The sequence below is a fragment of the Nothobranchius furzeri genome, chromosome 6 (genome assembly GCF_043380555.1).
Source record: "Nothobranchius furzeri strain GRZ-AD chromosome 6, NfurGRZ-RIMD1, whole genome shotgun sequence".
Classification (NCBI taxonomy): Eukaryota; Metazoa; Chordata; class Actinopteri; order Cyprinodontiformes; family Nothobranchiidae; genus Nothobranchius; species Nothobranchius furzeri.
In genome coordinates, this window is record NC_091746.1 from 39,718,965 (window position 1) to 39,740,472 (window position 21,508).

Below are 21,508 nucleotides of genomic sequence, written 5' to 3' on the forward strand. Positions count from 1 at the left end.
TTGTGGATATGTGGTCTGATGATCACTGGATTTCTCTTGAATGGAGTGGGAGGATATCTGGTTTTCTGGAAATTTGGGAAGGCGGGAGCGATTGGAGGGCAACCCTCACCCGCAGAAAGCACCGTCCGTGTGAAAACTTCTTAGACTGGGACGTTACTCGAGGTGAATCGTAAGCTGGACAATGTTCTAGCTGTTATACCGGTATTAGTGCACAAAATGGATGTCATCTCAGAGAGTCACCGGACGGTATGGACATGTTTGAAACCCAGAATTGGCTTCACTGAGGGACTGGAAATGATCAGTTTAAAGACTGAAGGCAGAGAGGAAAATTATCTAAGTCTGACCCGAAATTCTTGTTATCTGAATCTGACGCCCTGGTAGCCTTGAGCTGCAAGCAACTAAAAACCCCCACGACGCAATGTAGACAGATGCTGTGAAAACCCGACCTAACCCCCCCCCCCCCACCCCACCCCCCGCCTTCGGATTGGTGGACTTCAGCCTGGCGAGATCATCAGCTAGAGGAGTCAATGTGCTCTTCGCTAGTCCCAAGATCTCCCTCCCGCCCTATGACTGTACAGTAGATGAGCGCCTTAGATGGCTGCTCTCGCTGGGGGAAACAGGATCCCCCCCCCCCCCCCCCCCACCTTCCTATTGGAGTCTGATGTTGTGAACTGTTGATGTTTGTGCTTATATGTTTGAGGTGTTTTTGCATAGCAAAGCTACGCCCTGTCGGGAGTAACTCTGGAATGCCTTTTTTCCCTACAAATTTTATCTTCATGTAATCCCCTTTTCATCTAAATGAAAGGAGTGCTGTTCATGACTGCTCTCGTGGTCTGCCTGTATCTGTTTTGTCTACGTGTGTGTGTGTAACCTTGGTCAGGCTGTGCTGCGGAGTCAAATTCCTATGCTTCGGGATGCTGGAGCACTGGCAATAAAGCTTTTCTGATTCTGACCAAGTCCCAGAGATCCAGGAGCTCCCCCAGAACGCAGGACCCCAGGGAGACTGTAACCAGAAAAGCCCCTGCCCCCTCTCAAGAGGCGCAGAGGATTGGCCCCTTGATACACCTTGTTTCTGATTCTGCTTCTGGTCTTTATGGACATAATCTCAAGCTGCAGTTATAGAGAGGAAGTTTTTATCTGCTTTTTGCAAATGATGTGGTTCTAATGGTGTCTTCAAGCAAAGGCCTTCAGCATGTATGTAGATGGCTGACGGCTGTCTGAAAGAGAGTCCGAGGTTAAAGCCATGGAAAAGGTTGAATGCTTCTCCTGGGATGAGTGAGCCTCAAGCAAGAAAGTATCTTGGTTACTTCCTCAGTGATTGCAGGATGGACACAGAGCTGAGCTGAGGGTCAAAGTTCTGGATTTAATGGTCCATTGTGTTTTTAGCCCACTCCTACACTCATGGGATTTGGATTGTGACCTTTTCAGTGGCCTAGTGGTATGAGTGTCCTCCATGGGACTGGGATAATGGGGTTCAAATCTGGTCAGGTCATACCAAAAATCTTAAAAAAGGGGCCTAATGCCTCCCTGCTTGACACTCAGCTTTATTGGGGAGTTTAACCTCCAAATAGTTCCAGAGCACAGCCACTGCTGCAGCTCGCCGCTCCCTACTAGGATGGGTCAAACACAGAGATGTAATTTCACCAGTGTGTGATGATGACCATGGGACTTTGGTTTTAACTTTAAAAAAGATTAGATCCAGGATAGGAGTTGCTGAAAGAGCTTTCTCTGTGCGGATGGGCTCAGCATAACGATAAGGTGAGGAGCTGCATCATGGAGGGTAGCTCCGCTGAATCCTTGAGGGAGGATGGCTGATAAGACTTTACTGGATTTTAAAAACTTTAAGAAGTTAAGACAAATTAATTACCTACAACTAAAAATAACAAATAAAACTTGTTGACTCTTTTTTTGCAGCAGAAGGAAGTGAAGTGTAGCTGAGGAGTCGACGATCCGAGCGACTGATCCAGCATGGAGAGAGTGGTGCAGGTGGATGGAAGATTGGATTGCTGTCCTGCGTTCTATTAACCCACCATGCCCTTCTCTCTCTACACCAACACGTAATCTTCGCCTCAGCAGGAGTCCAATCAGCTGCACTAAGGAGACTGTTCACCTGGGTCCTATCTCCGGTTAGCCTGTATGTGGTTGCTCACCTGGACAACACCTTTCCGTTTTTCTGTCAGCCTCCTGTGTGGAACTCTCCTGTTGATGCTTTTCCTTCTCCACATACTCACACCTATAAATCATTACTCTCAGTGTCATTATAGCTACCGTCTATCCTTGTGCTCTTTCTACTGTACTGTATATTTCTGAACCATTTTAATCTCTTCTTTTTTATGATGAGCATGGCTTCTACCTGTACTCCTGGTATGACCTGTGGTTGTTTATTTGCACGACTAAAGCTGCCTGTATAAAACAAACAAGCAGACCTTCGTTTCTCTCCAACAGAGACCGATGGGTGTATTCAATAATCTGTTTTGTTTTGTTACTTCTCGTTGTTTTTAGCCTTTTATCTCTCTGGAGTGTTGTTGACCCTGAACCGATGCCTCCGTGCGTCCTCTGGACCTGTCCAAGCTGCTCTGTGAGACAGTCAAAACCAGCATGCTAAGATATTTCTGTCCTAAATGATTCTCTGTGTGCTGAACATTACTAATGCTAAAGCTATGACAACGGTTGACCATACAATATCCTGCTGTTCATGTACATTTCCAGTTTTATCGTGGTGGTATTTATTGCATGATATTCAGAGTTAATGCATTGCTGAGTGGGATGTTGTTGTGCATTTTGACAGGCTTTCTTTTTTGGGGGGCTGAGCTGCTGATGAGCTCTTGCCCCTGCATCCTGGGCTGTGTTAAATGTTATTATGATACATTTGTGTGGTAAAGTTGCTGTTGTGGAACATGAAAGCCTTTCTGACTAACTGCTGGCTCCAGATCTGATTTGAAATGGCTCTTTACTGTTTCATAAAGAAAAAAATCCCAACTGGTCTTTTTTTGTGTGTGTTTTAGTTTCAAAGCAGATTCTTATACAGTATGTCTGACGACTTCATGTAAGGATTCTTATGTCTTCATTTTTAATGTTTTCAGCTTTTCATGATGCATATTTAAAGGGAGAGTGCACTTGGTGCAGGGGATTCCATCTATTTATATAACCTAACGTGTATTTGCACCAGCTCTCAAAATCAGAAATCCCAAATCTATGATGGTGTTTGCTGCAGGGTTCTGCAAGGAGAGGGTGCTTGTCAGGGGTCAACAGGCCGTCACAGTGACAACTGAGACATGCAAACAGCCATATGCACTTACCACTAGGGACAAATAGTCTAACCAACCTGACATGCATGTTTTTGGTTTGTAGGAGAAAGTTGTGTCCTTTCTGCAAAGCAACAGTGCTACCAACTGCACCACCATGCAGCTGCAAGCTTTATTCTGCTAACGTTTTTAGATTTTGGTTTAATCATTTTAATAAGCAAATTCAGGTTTTTTACTAGCCCACTGTTAGTAGTGATAATCTCAGACACTACTGGAAGCTGATATTAGAAACCACCCCATTAACTTCTACTGTACACACACACAGCCCATTCTGTTCTCTTTTTAAATTAATGATATTTATTGAAATCCTCCGTCAGTGACAACAAACATCAGACTGGAGTGTTTTCTCAGAAACAAAACAGGTGACCTTTTTTCATAAGACATCAAATGTACTTTGTTGGGTTAAAAACACAAAGATGATCAGAAAGGATGTTTTTAAACTTTCTGGATGTGAAAAAATAAATATAAGCTGTCACGAGAACCAGTCGTACTTCCTGTGCACTTTATTTCCACAACAGAAGTTTTTGCACAACATAAGAGCTGGAAGAAAGACAGCCAGAAATCCGCAAAACCTCATTGCTTCCTTGTACTTTCTACTTTTGATGTGTGTGTGTGTGTGGGGGGGGGGGGGGGGGGGGGGGGGGGGTGTCAGCAGGGGTGAACCAGAAATTAACATTTGTTGAACTTTTATTTACTAACCTATTACAAGAATAGTGGAATAAACATTACAGAAATTCCATCAAAATACAGGCGAAACTTTAAAAATTAGAATGTGATGCAAAAGTCCATTCAATTCAGTCATTCCATTTACACTGAGAGATCACTTATAGACGATGACTAACTTAAGATCGCTGTAAAACTTTTCTATTCTACCGACACTTGCTGCTGTGGTAATTTCTCAGTGGCAGAGCAATTGTCTGCAGGAGGTGTCCGGTTCTACACCAAATGCCTCCTGAGTCTTTCTTTTTATGAAAATAATATTATTTGTCACATTTATACTCTAGTTTTGTTGTGCCTACATAGTTTTATCTTTTATCAGCAGCGTGGGAGGTCAAGAACTGGGGTTTGCTTGGCCTAATCTTGTTGTTGCCGTAGGAACCCCAAGCTACTTTTATACACTTTTTTTCCCCTTGAGGAGCGCCCCCCCCCCCCCCCCCCACCTCAACTCCTATACTCATACACACATTAAACTTTATGCATACATACAGAGTTATAAAATAAAAGAAGGCTGCAGAAAGGAAACAAAGAATGGGATAAAAACATGAATTTAAGCAGAAACTAGATTTGTTAAGCTGTGTACTCAAATAATTTACAATAAGTGATACATTTGCTAATTCCTCTTTAAACCAAGTTAATGCCTGCATCCCACTCATTTTGTATTTTCTATATCCTTCGTTTTTTGGAAATCCTATGATATAATCCAAAAATTGGACCATAAAATCTGGTTAATGGATTCATGTTGCTTTTGGTCACTTCTGAGGCTGAAGTGCCTCAAAATTCTTGAGAACCACAGGTTGTATATGGAGATTATTTTGTTTCTTTATTAGTCAATTAAAAAAGGTACTTCAAACAAAAACCAAAGTTCTAAACAAATTTTGGAAAATGCTGTAAACCAAAAAAATCCAAATTTTTACCTTAAAAATTTTATTTTTTTATAGACTGACTTACTGACCCGATCAATGGTTTATATTTAGTTTTTATCCAAAGGCTTTTCTTTGAAATATTTTTTTTCTTTTTGAAAGTTTTTTTTGTTTTGTTTTGTTTTGTTTGAGTGAAAAAATGATTTTCAGCTTAATTTTTTGCAGTGTTTTTTATTTGAGGAGCTAAAGCAGCTTTATTCAGGTTGCCTGCACCGTTTGTTTTCAAAGCGGAGAAATGATCACATCCAGGTAAAGTCATTTTGTTTATTCCACAAGCTTTTAGGAATTACCTTTAGCTTGTTTAATTTGTATAAGTGAATGAACAATGATTAAATTAAGCTACCATTATGATAGTATATCAACATGTACATAATTATTAATTTCACATTCAAAACACACACAAGGACAACAAGGACAGGAGGCATAGTGGAAGGCCTTTCTCCATGAGAACAAACCAGAGTAAAGTCAGAAATCACTGTAGACAATAAAGGAAATGGTAACACTTCACAATAAGAGTCCCTTCAGTACTGTTAGTGCATTATTAAGCATACGAGAGAAGGAACAGAATATCTTCTTCTTGCGTTTCAAGACAACTGGACCATCCTGACAACTATTCCAGCCCCGTCAATGCGTCACAATGACGTCACTCTTTTCCAAAGGATCAACGCCTCATTGCTAACAAGATCCTTAAACAAGTTTATAGCCTGCTTTGGGAATTCTGGTTCTAGTGGAATTGAGCCTATGTACCTGTTCTAAGAATCAGTCATTCTTGGAAACAAACACTTAAGGTATTCAAAGTGAGACAATAACAGAGGGGGGTGTAGAGACGGTATTCGCTTTGGGCACCAACCAGGGTGCAAACCCCTGCGCTGGATCTAATCAAATACTGTAAAAGCTCCAGAAATGGGAACAGGTCCACGTGATAAAATGTTTGAAGTTTATTCTGAAAAAGGTCACAATGAGGTCACTAAAATGAGATCAAAATGCACCCACTGACAACAATGAATTTGAATGGTTTATTTATTTATTTGTTTATGTATTTATTTATTTGATTGTTCATCTATTTATTTATTAATGTTTCAATTTGAGTTAATTTATAAATGTGTTGGACTATATAAGCAAAGATTGTACAGTAAAATAATTGTCAGGCAAAATGGTAAATATTTTAAACTGGCATACGTCTTCTTCATGAAGGATCAGAGCCTGTTTTTCAGACAGCAGGTCGGAGATAATGCAGCATGACAATGATGTAAACGATTTGGGTTTCATAACTTGCTCTTTGTGTACTCATGATGAGGACAAAGGTTGGTGGTTATTGCTCTGTTCAGGGTGTTCCTGTTAATGAAGGACACCTGTCAATGGGCCAGAATGTACACAGTGTAAAAGTACAACAGGTCACAAATCCTGTTTTATCTAAATATAGAGTCCAGAAGGTCACACACTCTGACCCAGTGGAGGCAAACTGGATTTGAAAGGTTTACTCTTCACTCCCTCAGGAAATTACATTTAAAACTGTTTCAATGGAAAGCCTTTAAACAAAAACATTTATGTCACGTTTTGTGCTGCCAACCAAACAGTATGATAGCTCTCTGGTGCAGTTCACTTTCATTTAAATGAGTCATATACTACCCATTACGCTAGCTTGATGTCATCAAGGAGAGGAGGATAAGATTTGCATAATCAGAATCGCGTTTTATTGCCAAGTACGTGAGAGTCTGCATTACTAGGACTTTGCTTCGGTGGAATGTTGTAAACATACAAGTGAAGCAAGTGGAAAAATAGGATGCATCAAGATTATGAATAATAAACATAAGAAAGAAAAAGAGACTAGTACAGATTTGTAGGATTATAGTGAGTATTTGGCATAGGTGTGGACTCGAATCACATGACTTGGACTGGAGTCAGACTCGAGTCATTATTTTAATGACTTCTGACTTGACTTGATAAAATCTATAAAGACTTGCGACTTGAATCGATTTGCATCTGTTGACTTGATGATGACTTGAGCATATTTGATATTTTAGCACAAAAGTGGCACGACATGGACAAACACCATAACTCATTCTTCGTTCTGGGTTTGATCTTGTTCTGCTAAACGCAGCAGCACTTTGTTTATAATCACTTTCAGTTGCACTTACATCATTGACTTTGGACTCGACTTGGACTTGGCTGTCTTTGACTTGGACTTGACTCGAGACTTGACTGGAAAGACTTGTGACTTATTTGTGACTTGCAAAGCAGCGACGTGGTCACACCTCTGGTATTTTGATGTTCAGAGGTCCTACAGCAAAGGGGAAGAAGTGGTTCTTGTGACAAGAGGTTCTGATCTGAATGGACCATGATCTGGCGCTACATAAGTAAATTGAATCTCCCCATAGGCTTTCTATGCTGGATAGCGACACACACACACACACACACACACACACACACACACACACACACACACACACACACACACACACACACACATGGACTTCTTTAAATATTCACGTACCTGAGGCTTGCGTTCATCTTTGATTGGTTGCAGTTTCAAAATTGGAAATTACATCTGTATAAATTTTGTGACAGTTCACTTGACCGTGCGTAGTTTAAACAACTGATTATTTTTCCAGCAGTTGCTACTTCACTGGTGTCACATGACCAGATGACGGACCTGGCACTTTGCAACACATTGAGCGCGCGACACTCTCCTCCTGTACAAATGGCTGTTGTGCGCGCGCGCGCACAGGAAACTGCTGAGTTTCATTCACTGCTGCTCTAGGGGAGAAGCGGGGAGACCTCAAAAGGTATATATACCAAATATTCTTTACATGTTTGAGCTGATGTTTAATTATTTATCCGTTAAATACAAATATATCCTGATTGAATGCCGCGCGTGAGCCTTTAATTGGGTTTGCTGCACTCTAGCATCTGTAATAACAACATTGTTGAGTTCGTTGATGCTATGCCGTTACATTCTTATCTCTTCTTTATCATTTTGAGTCAAAAATTGATTAAGTTTGAGTTTAAGGGTGAAGTCGAGTTTTTCTCCAGAGTCGCTGATAACTAAAACAGCTTTTTAATTAACGTCGGGTGGCCTGGGGAGGAAGTTAGGAGAATGGGAGGACAATGTTTTAGAAGATCAGTCGGGTGCAGGAATCAGCTGATGTTGTCAAAAGCAAATTAAATATTTACATTAAGTAAATTTTTCTTTTCTTTAAAGTTGAGTTGATTCACATGCTAATGCAAAGTCTAAAATGGACTTTTAAGTTAAAGTAGTATTACCGTTATATTTCCGTTTGTCTAGCACACAGTAGCATAAGTAAAATCTCAACGTGAACACTATCTGCTTAAAAATATTCTGAATATTCACCTAATTCTGTTCATTAATGGTGTTGAGAAAAGACGGGTTGCAAACTCCCAAAGTCAAAGCAATTAAAAAGTTCTATATTTAATATTCAGTCATTTATACCTCTACACGGTAAATTGCTTTACTTTGTTTTTATTCTGGTTTGCATCATCTTATATAAATTTTAAGATGATGTTCTGGTTCAAAATGTCTAAAAAAATTTAAAGAAAAAGAGAGAGAGAAAAAAAGGAAGAAGGCACATTTAGTGTACCAACTCCAGCAGAGGACATGGTGCCCTGAATCATCATCACTGACTGTGGAAACGTCACTCTGGACATCCAGCAACATGGCTTCTGAGCCTCTCCATTCTTCATTCAGATTCTGATGTCTGAATGACAAACTTCACTTTGATCTGATAAGAGGACTGTGGACCACTGAGCAACAGTCTGGTGTTGTCTTTGGTTCAGGAGTGGCTTGACACAGGAAGGTGGCATTTGCAGCTCAAGTGTAGGATTGGTCTGTGCGTAGCACTTCGTGATGCTCTGACTCCAGCCTCAGTCAACTCCTTGCGATGCTCTGTCACATCTTTAGCTTGACAATCCTCTCAAGGTTGCCGTTCTCCCTCGTTACTGAAGCATCTTTTCCTACCACACGTTCTCCTTCCACTCAACCTTCTAGCAAAATGCATGAATACAGCACTCTGTGCTTCTTTAGCAATGACCTTTTGTGTCATCCCCTCCTTATGGAGGGTGTCCATAACTGTTGGCCGTTTTCCCCAGGATTGTGTGGTCTACTGACCCAGACTGAGAGGCCATTTACAGGCTCCGGAAACCTTTGCAGGTATTTTGAGTGAATTACGGTAGTTTATTAGGGTGAGACACCATGACTTTTTCACAACATTCAGCCTGGAGATGTGAAAACATCTAACAGATAAATTAAAGCATAATTTTAACTCAATTCCCACCTGCTGGTTGGCTGGGTTTTGTTCAGCTGTCTGATTGTGTAATTTATTATATTTAACAAACTCTTTATACTTTTAGCCTCAACTGGATCCAGAGAAAAGCAGGAAGAGGACAAGAAGCAGGATTGGTGAGGGAAGGGGTTCCATCATTTGAAGCTGGCAGGAGGAGCTCAGAGTCTCTCCTCAGTTGGGATAATATTGCTACTGCTACATTCTCCGTCCAGGAAGGGAGGTGGGGGTGAGGAGCTGTGGCTGATCTGCAGCCATGCACTGCCTAAGGACTACCGTTACAAGGCTACAGCCTCTAAGGACTGCACAGACGGCCAAGAACCTGTCCCAGACCAGGCCACTGATGCTTGAAAGAGACTTAAGGATGTGTCAGCCTGTGAGGTGCCTGAGCACATCTGTGGCTGCTGAGCCCTTTCTGAACGGCACCAGCTCCAACTATGTAGAGGAGATGTATTACGCGTGGCTGGAGAATCCCAGGAATGTGCACAAGGTATTCTATGTTTGATGAATGTCAAAACTTATGGATCAGACAAATTTTTTATAACTTCATGTGAATGCTAACAGATCTGGTAGATGGATTGATGTAGACCAGTTAGATAAAGACAGCACGTGAATCATCAGTAACTCCACATCAGCTGTTTTCTGCATAACACACCACTTTAACTGAATCTTCTTTAGGAGTTTCTGAGTCTGCAGATCTAATTTTGCAGCAGCATGTTTACAGCCTAAATGTGTGTAATGAAGTGTGATTAATGGCAGCACTTTTAGCACATTCAGCTTCTTGTGTTTCCTAAAGAGACACTAAGGCTGAAATGAGGGGGAAAGAGGTCTGTTATGGGTCATTACCTCAGAATGATGAGCTCTGTAAACCCCCAGGCACCTGTTCACCTTTGCTGTTAGCTCTGCACGTTACATGTTACGTCCAGTCCAGCTCTTTAGTTCTGGTTGTGCACTATCAGTGACCCTTCACCCAGGCAACGTTTAGGTGAATAGACACTCTGATCTCCTTGTTTATGTTAAAATTGTAGACAGCAAGTCACCCAAAACGAGAATCCGCTCTACATGTCTACACAGCAGCCTTTAGGATGCCATTTGGGATTTGTAGGAGCAGACAGAATGGTTAGAACAAGGTCAAAAATTCCAACTAAAACAATCATTTTGATTTTTGTTTCAAATTTAAAAAGTTACCCATGTGAACTTCAATAGTAAAGTTCTATCTTTGCGCTAAATTGTTGTTTTTGTGTTATTGTGAATATTATCTGGATCTTTGTTGAGGCTCGTCTTGTTAGTGACACATCTTGACTACACAGACTAGTCTGTTGATCCGATTTTTGATGCCCAAGTAAGTTTTATTTGTACAGCTCTTTTCACAGATGAAAATCACAAAAGGCTTTACAGTAGAACAAAACAAAATGCAAAGTCAAACAATTATGAGTAAAATTGTTTAATTAAACAAGACATTTAATTAGTTAAAAGCAAGTTTAAAAAGCCAAGTCTTTTAAAACACCCAAAGGGAGTCGGTAGAGCTGAGGGACAAAGGAGGAGCATTCTACAACCTCGGGACCATGGGAGCAATCTCCACAGGACTTTAAATGGGTTTCTGGGAACACCAGGAATATCTTGCGTTCTGATCTCAGGTGGATTTCAGGAGTGTAAATCTGCAGCACACCAGTTAAGTAAGGGTGAGCTTGTAAGGCTTTAAAAGTTGAAGTAAGAATTTTAAAATATACTCCAAATTTCACAGCCAGTGACAGGAGGCCAGGACGGGAGTAATATGTGAATGTTAATGAGTGCCCTGCGATAGACTGGCAACCTGTCCAGGGTGTACCCCGCTGTTTGCCTGGAGACTGCTGGAGGATAGGCATCAGCACCCCCGCGACCCCGCGGGAACAGGAAGTGGATGGATGGATTTTAATAAGTTCCTGTTTGGAGCCTTGCAGCTGAATTTTGTACAAGTCACAACTAAGTGGTTTTGTTCCTTAGAATTTAGACAAATTAAAAGACTACTAGCTTGTGTGTCCGTGCACATGCACGGATTATAATAGCAAGAAGATGGGGTGGACCCTACAAACCAGCAAATACAAAAATGAGCGAGCAATCTTGGAGCCACAGCAGCACATGTAATCTGTCTCAGGAAAAAAAAAAGATAAAAGTTGGCATCTCACCGAAGGACTGTCTGAGACAGGGCTGGTACAACTGCTTTGGACTTGGACAAGCACACACACACACACACACACACACACACACACACACACACACACACACACACACACACACACACAGCAGGCTGTAATCACCGAGGCGCTGTTTCTTCTGCACAGCAGGGAGATTTTCGGATGCAGACAGCACATGGAACCGAAACATAACCGCTCAGAATACCGCCGCAGCACAGCGAATGTTTTAAAAGGATAATCCAAGAAATTTTTTAATTGCATACAGCCACTTCTACTTTTGATTTTGTTGTTTTGTACTTCTGATCCTAGCAGTTACCGAAACGCGTCTTTTCAAAAGGCTGAAATTAAGCTCTGGTGCTAACGACAGTTATCCTCATTTGAATGAGGTGGAACAACCAGCTGCTTTTAAGCAGCTAAAAACATTTTTGAAGAAGTTAATTGGCAGGGTGTCCAGACAGCAGGTAGATGAGTTTAAGGCCTTAACTATGTTCTCCAGCGTTTTAGCACTAGTCACACTGAAAGCATTCTAGCCCGATTGTTGCTGTGTGGCTGTAGCTGTGGTCTGGTTGTGTTAGTTAACCTGGAGGAGGAATAAATGGTTGATCTGATGTTTATGATGTTCTCATTGAAAAAGGATGCTAACTCATTAGACTTAGTTTATATGAAATCAGGGTTTAACTGTGTTGGGAGATTAGTGAACCTCTCAATAGTAGCAAACCGAATACGGAATTGTTAACATTGTCACTAATGACTTTGGAGAAAAAGGCTTGTCTCGCTTTATTTAATTCAGAGTTCTAAGTGCGCAGCTGCATTTTGAAGGCTTCCTAGTGATCTGGTAGGTTACTTTTTCTGAAATGACACTCAGCTTTCCTGCATTTTCTTTTCTTATTTGTAACTGATTTAGTGAACCTCCATGGAGCTTTATGTTTTCTAGAGATAAGTTTGACCTTTTTGGGTGCAATGGTGTCAAGGACCTCAAGAGTTTTGCAGTTGAAGAGATTTAAACGTGAATGAGCACAGGTGGTTGTCAGACTTGTTGATGTATTCATGCGTTCTATAAAAACTGATGCAGTGTGATCGCCCAAATACCTTTTTTGAGAACAACTGAGGTGTGATGTGTAGCAGGTGAAACTGATATCTCAGAAAAAAACACAGAAATGGTCAGATAGACGCGCATCCTTAACAAACAATGTTCAGCACTTACACATCTTTGGTTCTGATTAAGTCGAGAGTTCGTCCCAGATCGTGGGTTTGATAATGGACATTTTGTTGAAGAGCAAATATTGCGAGCAACCCAAGGAATTGGTCTGCAGATTTGTCATCAGCCTCATCAACATGAATATTAAAGTCACCAGTTATGAGAAGATTTGCTAAGTCTGTTGTGTTAACAGAAATAAGCTCAGTGAAGTCTTCTAGGAAAAGAGAGCATGACCCTGGAGGCTTGTAAATTACTAACACCAATATCTTGGGTGTACCTTTAACTTCAAAACAAAGATGCTTAAAAGAGTCATAAGCACCACACACTAGCAGTTTACAGAGGAATGAGCCTCTGAAAATAGTAGCTATACCACCACCACGCCTGTCAGATCGAAGAACGTTTAGAGAAGTGAAATTTAGTGGTGTTGATTCTATGAGAACTAGTGCAAATTTCAGATAAAAACATGAAATCAAGATTGTGAGAAGAGATAATTTAGTAAAAATGACTTTTAGCTAAGAGATCTAACATTTAATAATGATGGATTTATCATCTTTGATCTTTAAAGGTGTGGAACACTGAATTACTTATTTTAAATTATTATTTCTAATTATAGAATAGAATATACTTTATTGTAGTTGCTTTAGGAGCAGATAATAATCAGTCATTCTCAGTTTTTCATGCAGGCTGAACCTGAAAATAGTCTCCTACACCTATATCCTGCATTAGCTTCTGATAGAAAATAGACAGTGAAACTCTAGGATTTGAAAAGCCTGACAGATCTACATCACAGTGTTACTTAACATTCATGGACTCACCCATATTGACTCACAACGGGGATGGCTGATATTGGTTTAGCATCTGGGAATCAGCAGAGAACGTCTCAACTAGTAGAAGCTAACCGTTAGCATGAGCACCTTCTCCACACCTCAGAACTCCTCCAGGTGTGTGTTATTTGTGGAGATACATTTTGCAGAGCATACAGAGTTAGTGGTAAAGTCGTATTGCTGTTAGCCAGTCAGAGGCGAGATGTCCAAATAAGACTCCAAATCTTGTTGTCTGAAGCTGCTTTCTCCTCAAGCTGACTTGTACTTCCTTAAATGTGAGCATCTGAGCTTTTTCACATGTAGGTTTGTGACACCAGTAAAGCTGGGACCTTACACTCCAATCATGAACGTATTCAACATTTATGTGTATTGTCCCTTTGAGCAAATACAATTACCTTGGTGCGTTATTGTTTTTTTTTAAACCCATTATAAGTTAATTAAGGTGGCCTTTTACATCTGTCATGGATTTTATCAATATGTTTATCCATGGACGTAATTTTCACTTTAGAAGTGGGGGGGACACGTGTGTGTGTGTGTGTGTGTGTGGGGGGGGGGGGGGGTCTTTACAGTATGTTCTAATGGGAAACAGGCTTCAACACAAATGGTTGTTTTCTGCTTGGTCCTAGAGCTCAACCAGTGCCAATTTAATATAAAGTATTGGTAAAAAGTGCAGGGGTGAAAACTTGACTTTGGAGAAAGTGGGGGGGACATGTCCCCCCTGTCCCCCCCCAAAATTACGTCCATGTGTTTATCAATAATCCATTTCCTGTAGTCAGAGAGAAAAAGGAGACAATGAACAGACAAGTCAAACAGTTATAACTGTGGCACAATGCATGAGGCGAAATGCCCCGAACATCCGGTCACAGAGTTTATTTATACCAAGAGATAAGAAAGGAATGAAAGTGAGTGAGTGAGTGAGTGAGTGAGTGAGTGAGTGAGTGAGTGAGTGACAGAGAGAGAGAGACAGAGAGAGAGAGACAGAGAGAGAGAGACAGAGAGAGAGAGAGAGAGACAGAGAGCAATACATATTACATTCAATGATCAAGAATTACTAAACATAAAATTTCCATAACATTCCTTCCTGTTTATCCGAATAGGATAACCTAACAAAAGCAAAACAAAATAAGGAAAAATAAAAAATAAGTTAAAAATAAAAAGGAATTTTATCCACTTCCATAACTTGTCACCATTATCTATGAAAGCTACATCAGTCACGACTGAAGGAATAGGGAAGGGGTAAAACCAGGAAGGGTGATCATCTCAGTAGTCATAAGGACCAATAGGGTACAAATCAAGCAACTCAAGACAAAAATGATAAGCATCAAACAAGAAAAATCACAAATTCACAAATCAGTTTAAATGTGTGATAGTGAGAACCTGTGCTTTGCTGAGATAATCCATCCCACCTCACAGGTGTGCCACATCAAGATGCTGATCTGACATCATGAGTAGTGCACAGGCATACCTTATACTGCCCACAATAAAAGGCCACCCTGGAATGCGCAGTGAGGCTTTAGACCTTACTGTCATATATAATTAGACTTCCCATTCATCCACTCATTTTAGCCAGAATAATATGATCATAAAATCTGATGACGATTTTAGTTGTCTCTAAATCCTATACGGTTAAAGTCACCGTTAGCTTCTTAATAAAGAAACACTAACCCCCGTCTTCTTTTGATGTTAGGAATCTGTAACAAGTAAAAAAAAGTAGTTTAGCACATTTTCAGTCTGTATGACTTAGCAGAAGAGGATTAAACCAGAGAGCAGGCGTGACATAATTTCTTTTTGTTTCTTCAGTCCTGGGATATATTTTTCCGAAATGCAAATGCTGGAGCTGTACCTGGTGCAGCCTATCAGAGCCCTCCACCACTCCTCGGGCCCTCTGAGGGAACAGCCAGTATCCAGGGTTTGGTGGGAGCCCAGCCCAATGTGGAGAAGCTGGTGAAGGATCATCTAGCAGTGCAGTCACTGATCCGAGCCTACCAGGTACATTAGAAACACACTCTTCTCATTTTTATTTATACCATAATGTTCACTGACTTTGACTTTGGCAATGACACAATGACCAATGTAATGACGCATGTCATTTTGATTTTCAAAGAGACTAAAAGCCTTTTCTGTCACTACATAAAATTCATTCAGTTCAAAGAATTCAGAAAAAAAAACAGGCCACCTATTTCAGCCCTTTTAAGTTAGAAAGAGATTATATCATTTTATTCTCTTGGACTGATTTAAAATGATCACAGAAAGTGTGGTGTGTGAGATAAATGGCTTAAAGGTTGAATATGGAACAATTTCTTAAAAAGCTATATTTTCTTTTTAAATAATACCTCCACAGGGTGTTTAGAGGTGTGCAGAATGAAGGTACAGTATTTTCTTTAAAAGCTATATTTTAATTAAAAAATAATCAAATACTTATTTTGATGGGCACGACACTGTGTTTATGTTCACATCTATTTGTTTATATCTATGGTTGGAAACCTTGTTCTATTGTTGCAACTACAATCTCCACACACCAGATGTCGCTTTGGTGTTTGTGTTCCATATTCAACCTTTAAATTGCTAAAAAATCGTAGGGTTACGTTATGTAAACCCTGGTTCTTTGATAACAGAGTGAAGTGTTTCACTATGGGAATCTCCCTGGCGTGACCAACTATGGAAGCTCCAATGACATCACATCTGTCCCTGACAGACCGGCTGTGCCATGCCCAGGCTCCGCCCACCCAGTATATCCATGGCCAACCAACCCCTCCTACTCATTCGGAAGACTTCTTACCGTTAATGCAAGAAGGGAATTGTTGGTGAAACACCTCACCCTGTTATCACTTGTGTTACGCGGACTGAGAGGAGTCTGGAGCTGCACAACACAATTATTTCCTTGGCGAGTGAGTGCAGCTGTAGGGAGCCTGTCCCACCCTGACGGTTGATATAAGCTACCACTGTGGTGTTGTCTGTCTTCACTAAGACATGATGGTCCCTTAAGTAGGGCAGGAAGTGCTTTAAAGCTAGAAACATGGCTAGGAGTTCCAGCACATTTATGTGAACCCGTTTCAAACTGCGTGACAAAACGCAGTTCACTGCTCTCCCTATCAAGGTGGTCCCCCAACCTCTAAGGGACGCGGCCGTCGTCATGGTAACTCTGGACACCACTGCCCCTAGCGGAACCCCAGATGTGAGAACTGTTCGGTCTCTCCATGGCTAGAGAGCTGACATGCACGCGGGAGTTATTTTCACTCTGTGGTGGAGATGACGGTGGGAGCACAGTCTTAACAACCTCACCCACCGCTGAACATCTCTATTCATAAGAAGCCCCAGTCGCACCACAGAAATCATTGATGCCATGAGGTGGAGAAGACGCAGGCAAAGTCTGTACGAAGCATGGTTTCCTAACTGAAAACATGCGACACACTGTGTGAAAGACTCGATCCTCTATTCTGACAGGAAGACGCGATAAGAGAGAGAGTTTATCTGAAGACCCAGATATTCTGTGCACTGTCTGTGGAATAAACTGCTCTTTGTCCAGTTTATTTTGAACCCCAGGTCGGTCAGATGGTTCAACACTACTAGCGTGTCGCTGGTTGCTTGCTCCCGGGAGGGAGCGCAAATCAGATAATCGTCTATGTAAACGAAAATTCTGATCCCGCGAGTCCTCAGTGAGGACAGCGCCGCCTCCACACACTTGGTGAACATCCTCGGTGCTAATGACAGCCCGAACGGGATGGTTCGAAACTCGTAGGCTGTGCCCTGATAGGCAAACCTGAGAAATTTCCTGTGTGGAGGATAAATAGAGATGTGAAAATAGGCATCCGTGAGATTAATCGTGAAAAACCAATCTCCTGGGCGGACGGAACGGCAGAGTGTTTTGTGAGTCAACATTCTGAAAGTGTACTTGCGTAAAGTGTTTGTTTAGCACATGCAGGTCGAGTATGGGACGGAGAGATTTCCCGTCCTTCTTTGGAATGAGGAAGTAGTGTGAATAAAAACCCTGGTGGGCCTCATCGCTCGGCACTATCCTGATCGCTTTTTTGTTCAACAGTGAAGCGATTTCATCTTCCAGGATATGCGCCGAATCCTCTTTTGCCACTGACGTTATTATCCCATTGAAATGGGGCGGTTTTGAGGCAAACTGAAGCCTGTAACCCCGGCAAATTGTCATCAAAACCCAAGAGGGAGCTGCGCATGCACGCCACCTCTCGACCCGAGCCGAAAGCGAACCGCTGTTGGGTGACGTCTTCTCCATCACCAGAGCAGCCTCGACTTGCCCCGTGGGCGCAGAGGGCCCTGATGGGGCTTGTTTATCATTTTTTGTGGGGAGCTGTCTGCCCTTGGCTGACTGACTGGCTGCAGAAAAGCTGTCTTTATTTTTAAATGATCCCCATGAACATTTTTGCACACAATTGGGAACAAAGTTCTTGGTGACACTGACTGTATGCTCATTTGAAAACTGAAAAGTGTTTGGTGACACTGGGTTTTTTGCTCCACGCACTCATCTCCCTGAACTGAAGAGGGAGGAGCGAACAAAACTCCTGCTGGACTGGGAACCACAGGAGTGTCTGAACCCTGAACACAGAGGTCTGTTTTTTCCTCTGAAAACATCCTCTTCTTTTGGAGAGGAGAAGCAAGAGCAACTAGGATGTCTTCTTCCTCTTGCCCTCGCTGGGGTGAGACGAGCGGTTCCTGGTGGCTGCTGCTGCAAAGGAGTGCTTCCCCCACGGGCAAGGTTCTCTGCCTTGTATGGCTGACCACCTGCTGATTGCTGTGGTCTAGCCCCACCTTGTCGACCCTTTGCAGCTGAGGCAGCTGCTGCAAACCCAGGCTTGGGTACCTGAGTTGGCTGAGGGTTATGTTTACGAGGCAAGCAGAGATTGAAGGCCTCACCTTCCTGCTTTCTGCGGGTACTTGTCTCTGTCATCTTCTCCAAGGCAGGGTCAAAGAGACCTTTGGTACAGTACATGCTGCATCCATGACATCAGCTTTCTGGGTGCCTTCTAGGCCTGACAGGTTTAGCCTCAAGGCTCTCTCACCTGAAACCGCCAATCCCATCACATGTCCACAGGCCTGGACCGCTCCTCTAGAGGAACGCAGGATGAGATCATTCACCACACAAATGTCATCCCATAAAACAGGGTTAGGCGCCCCGGAGTCCAGCTGACGACCCATTTCCTCCAGGATTTCTCCTTGATAAGCTGACAAGAGGGTAACCGCATTGAGAGAACACACAGATTGGCCAGCATATTTAAACCTCTGAAAAATGGATGCCGTGAGACGATCCATTTTAGATGGGAGAGCGATGCTAGATAATGCTGACACGGTTCTGCGGTTGGGGTGAAGGTGGTATGCCACTGAAGGCTCCACCGTTGGGGTTTCGGCCAGCCCCAATTCCCCCATCCCATGCACCTCCAGTTTAGAGCATCCCTTGGTGGGGAGTTTGCTCTTAAATGGGCTAGACCAGTAATGGCTCATTTCTCTCATGCATGCTGGGACAGCTGGCAAGAGCTGCTTGGGTGGAGAGGAGGATAGTGGGAGACTCTTACCATCATACAAGTCTCATTCCACCCCTTCTGTCCCTTGGGCTGCCAGCCACTGAATGTTGAGCTTTGCAGCTGCTTGTCTGCAAACCTAGTACAGGTCGGCGTCCCCCTGTAATGCCACCCCAGTGCTGCTAGACGGAGTGTTGAGCTGGGAAGGTGGAATCCTCTTCCTCCTCTTCCATGTCCAAGTCGAGGAGGTCTGAGTTCACATCACCGTCAGCTTCGTCATCACCTGCATCGAGCAGCCCGCTGTCAACCAGCCCCTCGAACAGAGGTGGTAGCAGGGGCTCCTCTTCCATCATATCCGCCCAGCTTGTGGAGGCTCGCGGCTGATGGTTGTCACCTTCATCTACAGGCGTGGCCAAGCTGAGGCCTGGGTTCCGGCCATTAGCCACTGCCACTCTAAAGCTTGGTTTATGCTTGACGCATTCACTTTCCGCTTGGTGATGCGGCTCGCGGATGGAACGCGCTTCACAACTCGCAGCGTTTATGGTTCATGCGGCTTGTCTTTGCGGTGAGCCAATATTCTCCCAAACTGAACGGGGCAGCATGGAGCTCTACAGCATGCATCCAACACTACACCATAGTAGAAGTAGAAATTACTGTTGTTTACAACATGGCATTCCAGCATTTTTAACAGCGTCCTCGTCTTTTACGACAGTGCAAGCTATTTCTCTCCAAGAATTATTAACAACATGTTGATCACGGTGATCTCTGGGAGCTGAATCATACAAATGTCTGTATTTACGAACCTCTGCCATACTAGTTCTTGCCGGTCCGCCATGTTTTTCCACGTCCGACCGTCCGCATGGTTAGAAAATTTCCTAGGTGCACGTTGCTGAAATTTTGGGCTGTGCGGAGGCGCGGTGGAGGGGCGTGGTTGTTAAAATGATGCAATTTTGCCGCGCGGAGCCGTGCGGACCTCGCAGACACGTCAAACATAAACCAACCTTCAGCCTCCTTTCCCTCATCTTCTCCGGCATGGAGTAGCAGTGAGGGCATGTCTGCCAGTTAGCCCAGCCTGGGCGTGAGCAGCACCCATGTACGCTATGCACATAGGATGAGGGTCCCTGCCTGAAATAGAAGCCCCACATGATGCCGGACACAGGCGGGATGCAGCCTCTTTAGCCTTCGGTTCCGACCCGTTGGTCGGGGTAGGTGTGGAAGCCATCGCTGAAAATCCGACTCACCGTGACACGTTAGCTTGAAAGAGCGTTAGCAAGCTAGTAAGCAGAGGTAAGTCTGCAACTAAAGTTCTATTTTATATGTAGGGCAACTTGTCGTGACACGTTAGCTGCACCAAAATAGCTAATTAGCAAGTAAATGCATAATAAGCAAAGGACAAGCTCGCCTCAACGCATTAGCTTGAGCTACACTCGCTAATACTACTCCGTCAATGACAACAGAGTAGCCGTGGGAGCAGTTCACCGTGACGCGGTGACTGTTCCTAGCGAAGTGTATCAAGTGACTTAGAAGCACTTACTCAGCGCAAATCCAGACCACGTTGGACTGCGTTCGGCGACGTATCCTCACGGTACGCCTGGAAACAGTTAAGCAGCTAGCCAAAGATAGCCAGAAAATCGCTGAGGGAGCAAGTGCAGTTTCTCACTGGAAGAAAGCGAGAATGAGTAGGAGGGGTTGGTTGGCCATGGATATACTGGATGGGCGAAGCCTGGGTATGGCACAACCGGTCTGTCACGGACAAACGTGATGTCATTGGACCGTAGTTGGTCACGCCAGGGCGATTCCCACAGTGAAACATCGAATGAAGTTAGAAAAAGAGCTATAATTTAGGAGACTTCAATGAGATTTTATGAACCAATGGGATAATATTTAGGACTGATGACAATGGTTGCTGTGATTTTGTATTTGTATCTGTTAAGGAAGTTTCTTTAAGTATGACCAGATGTTGTAATTGTCTAATAATTAAGAAAATAGCTGTTTTAATTAGATTTATCTTCATCCTGCTCTTTCAAAAAATTACTGCATGTAATTTTGTGTCTGTGGATTTAGGACTGTTTTATTTTTGTAAAATGGGAGAATATGATTATCTATGATAGATTTTTTTAGATACCAGACGTGTGTTTGTCACTCTTTTAATATTAAATTATTTAACTGAGGCAGGAAGCTAACAACCTTTAACCTACATTGACATATTGTGCACACATTGTGAGTGGTGATGACCTTGCTGAAGTGTTCAGAAAGGCTAATCTGTTAGAGACACAAACACACTGAGCCTTTCACCCTGTTTTTAGGTACGAGGACATCACATAGCAAAGCTGGATCCCCTGGGCATCAGCTGTGTGGACTTTGATGATACACCATGTACCGTTGGTTTCCAGAATGTTGGTGAGGAAAATGAAGAAAATTCTCACCTTCCTCTTTTCCCTTTAGGGCCTCAAAAAATTTTTTTTTGTTGTAAATCTATATCTACTTCTAAATCCTGATTTTGTAATAATAATAATAATAATAATAATAATAATATATAGTATTATATAGATCAGATCTTTTAAAGTTCCATGGAAGGATGTCATG

General features: G+C 42.6%; 2 protein-coding genes across 10 annotated transcripts in view; both read left to right on the forward strand.

Moving 5' to 3' along the window:
- LOC107395908 (calcium/calmodulin-dependent protein kinase type II subunit beta) overlaps window positions 1-2,126 on the forward strand; it is a 57,919-nt gene extending 55,793 nt beyond the window's left edge. For all 8 annotated transcript variants that reach the window (XM_054744102.2, XM_054744104.2, XM_070552218.1 and 5 more), the window contains one exon: window positions 1,915-2,126. The gene's annotated coding sequence lies outside the window, so the exon portion shown is untranslated. The remainder of the gene's footprint in view (window positions 1-1,914) is intronic.
- A 5,430-nt stretch (window positions 2,127-7,556) lies between these two features.
- The window catches only part of ogdhb (oxoglutarate dehydrogenase b), a 40,571-nt gene continuing 26,619 nt past the window's right edge, over window positions 7,557-21,508 (forward strand). Inside the window, exons 1-5 of one of the 2 annotated variants that reach the window (XM_015975398.3) lie at window positions 7,557-7,731; window positions 9,314-9,362; window positions 9,459-9,733; window positions 15,240-15,428; window positions 21,229-21,322. In XM_015975398.3, the coding sequence (XP_015830884.3) occupies window positions 9,500-9,733; window positions 15,240-15,428; window positions 21,229-21,322 (517 nt within the window). In that variant the 5' untranslated portion in view covers window positions 7,557-7,731; window positions 9,314-9,362; window positions 9,459-9,499. Of the gene's footprint in view, window positions 7,732-9,313; window positions 9,734-15,239; window positions 15,429-21,228; window positions 21,323-21,508 lie in introns of both variants that reach the window. The other variant, XM_015975405.3, reaches the window with a different exon arrangement.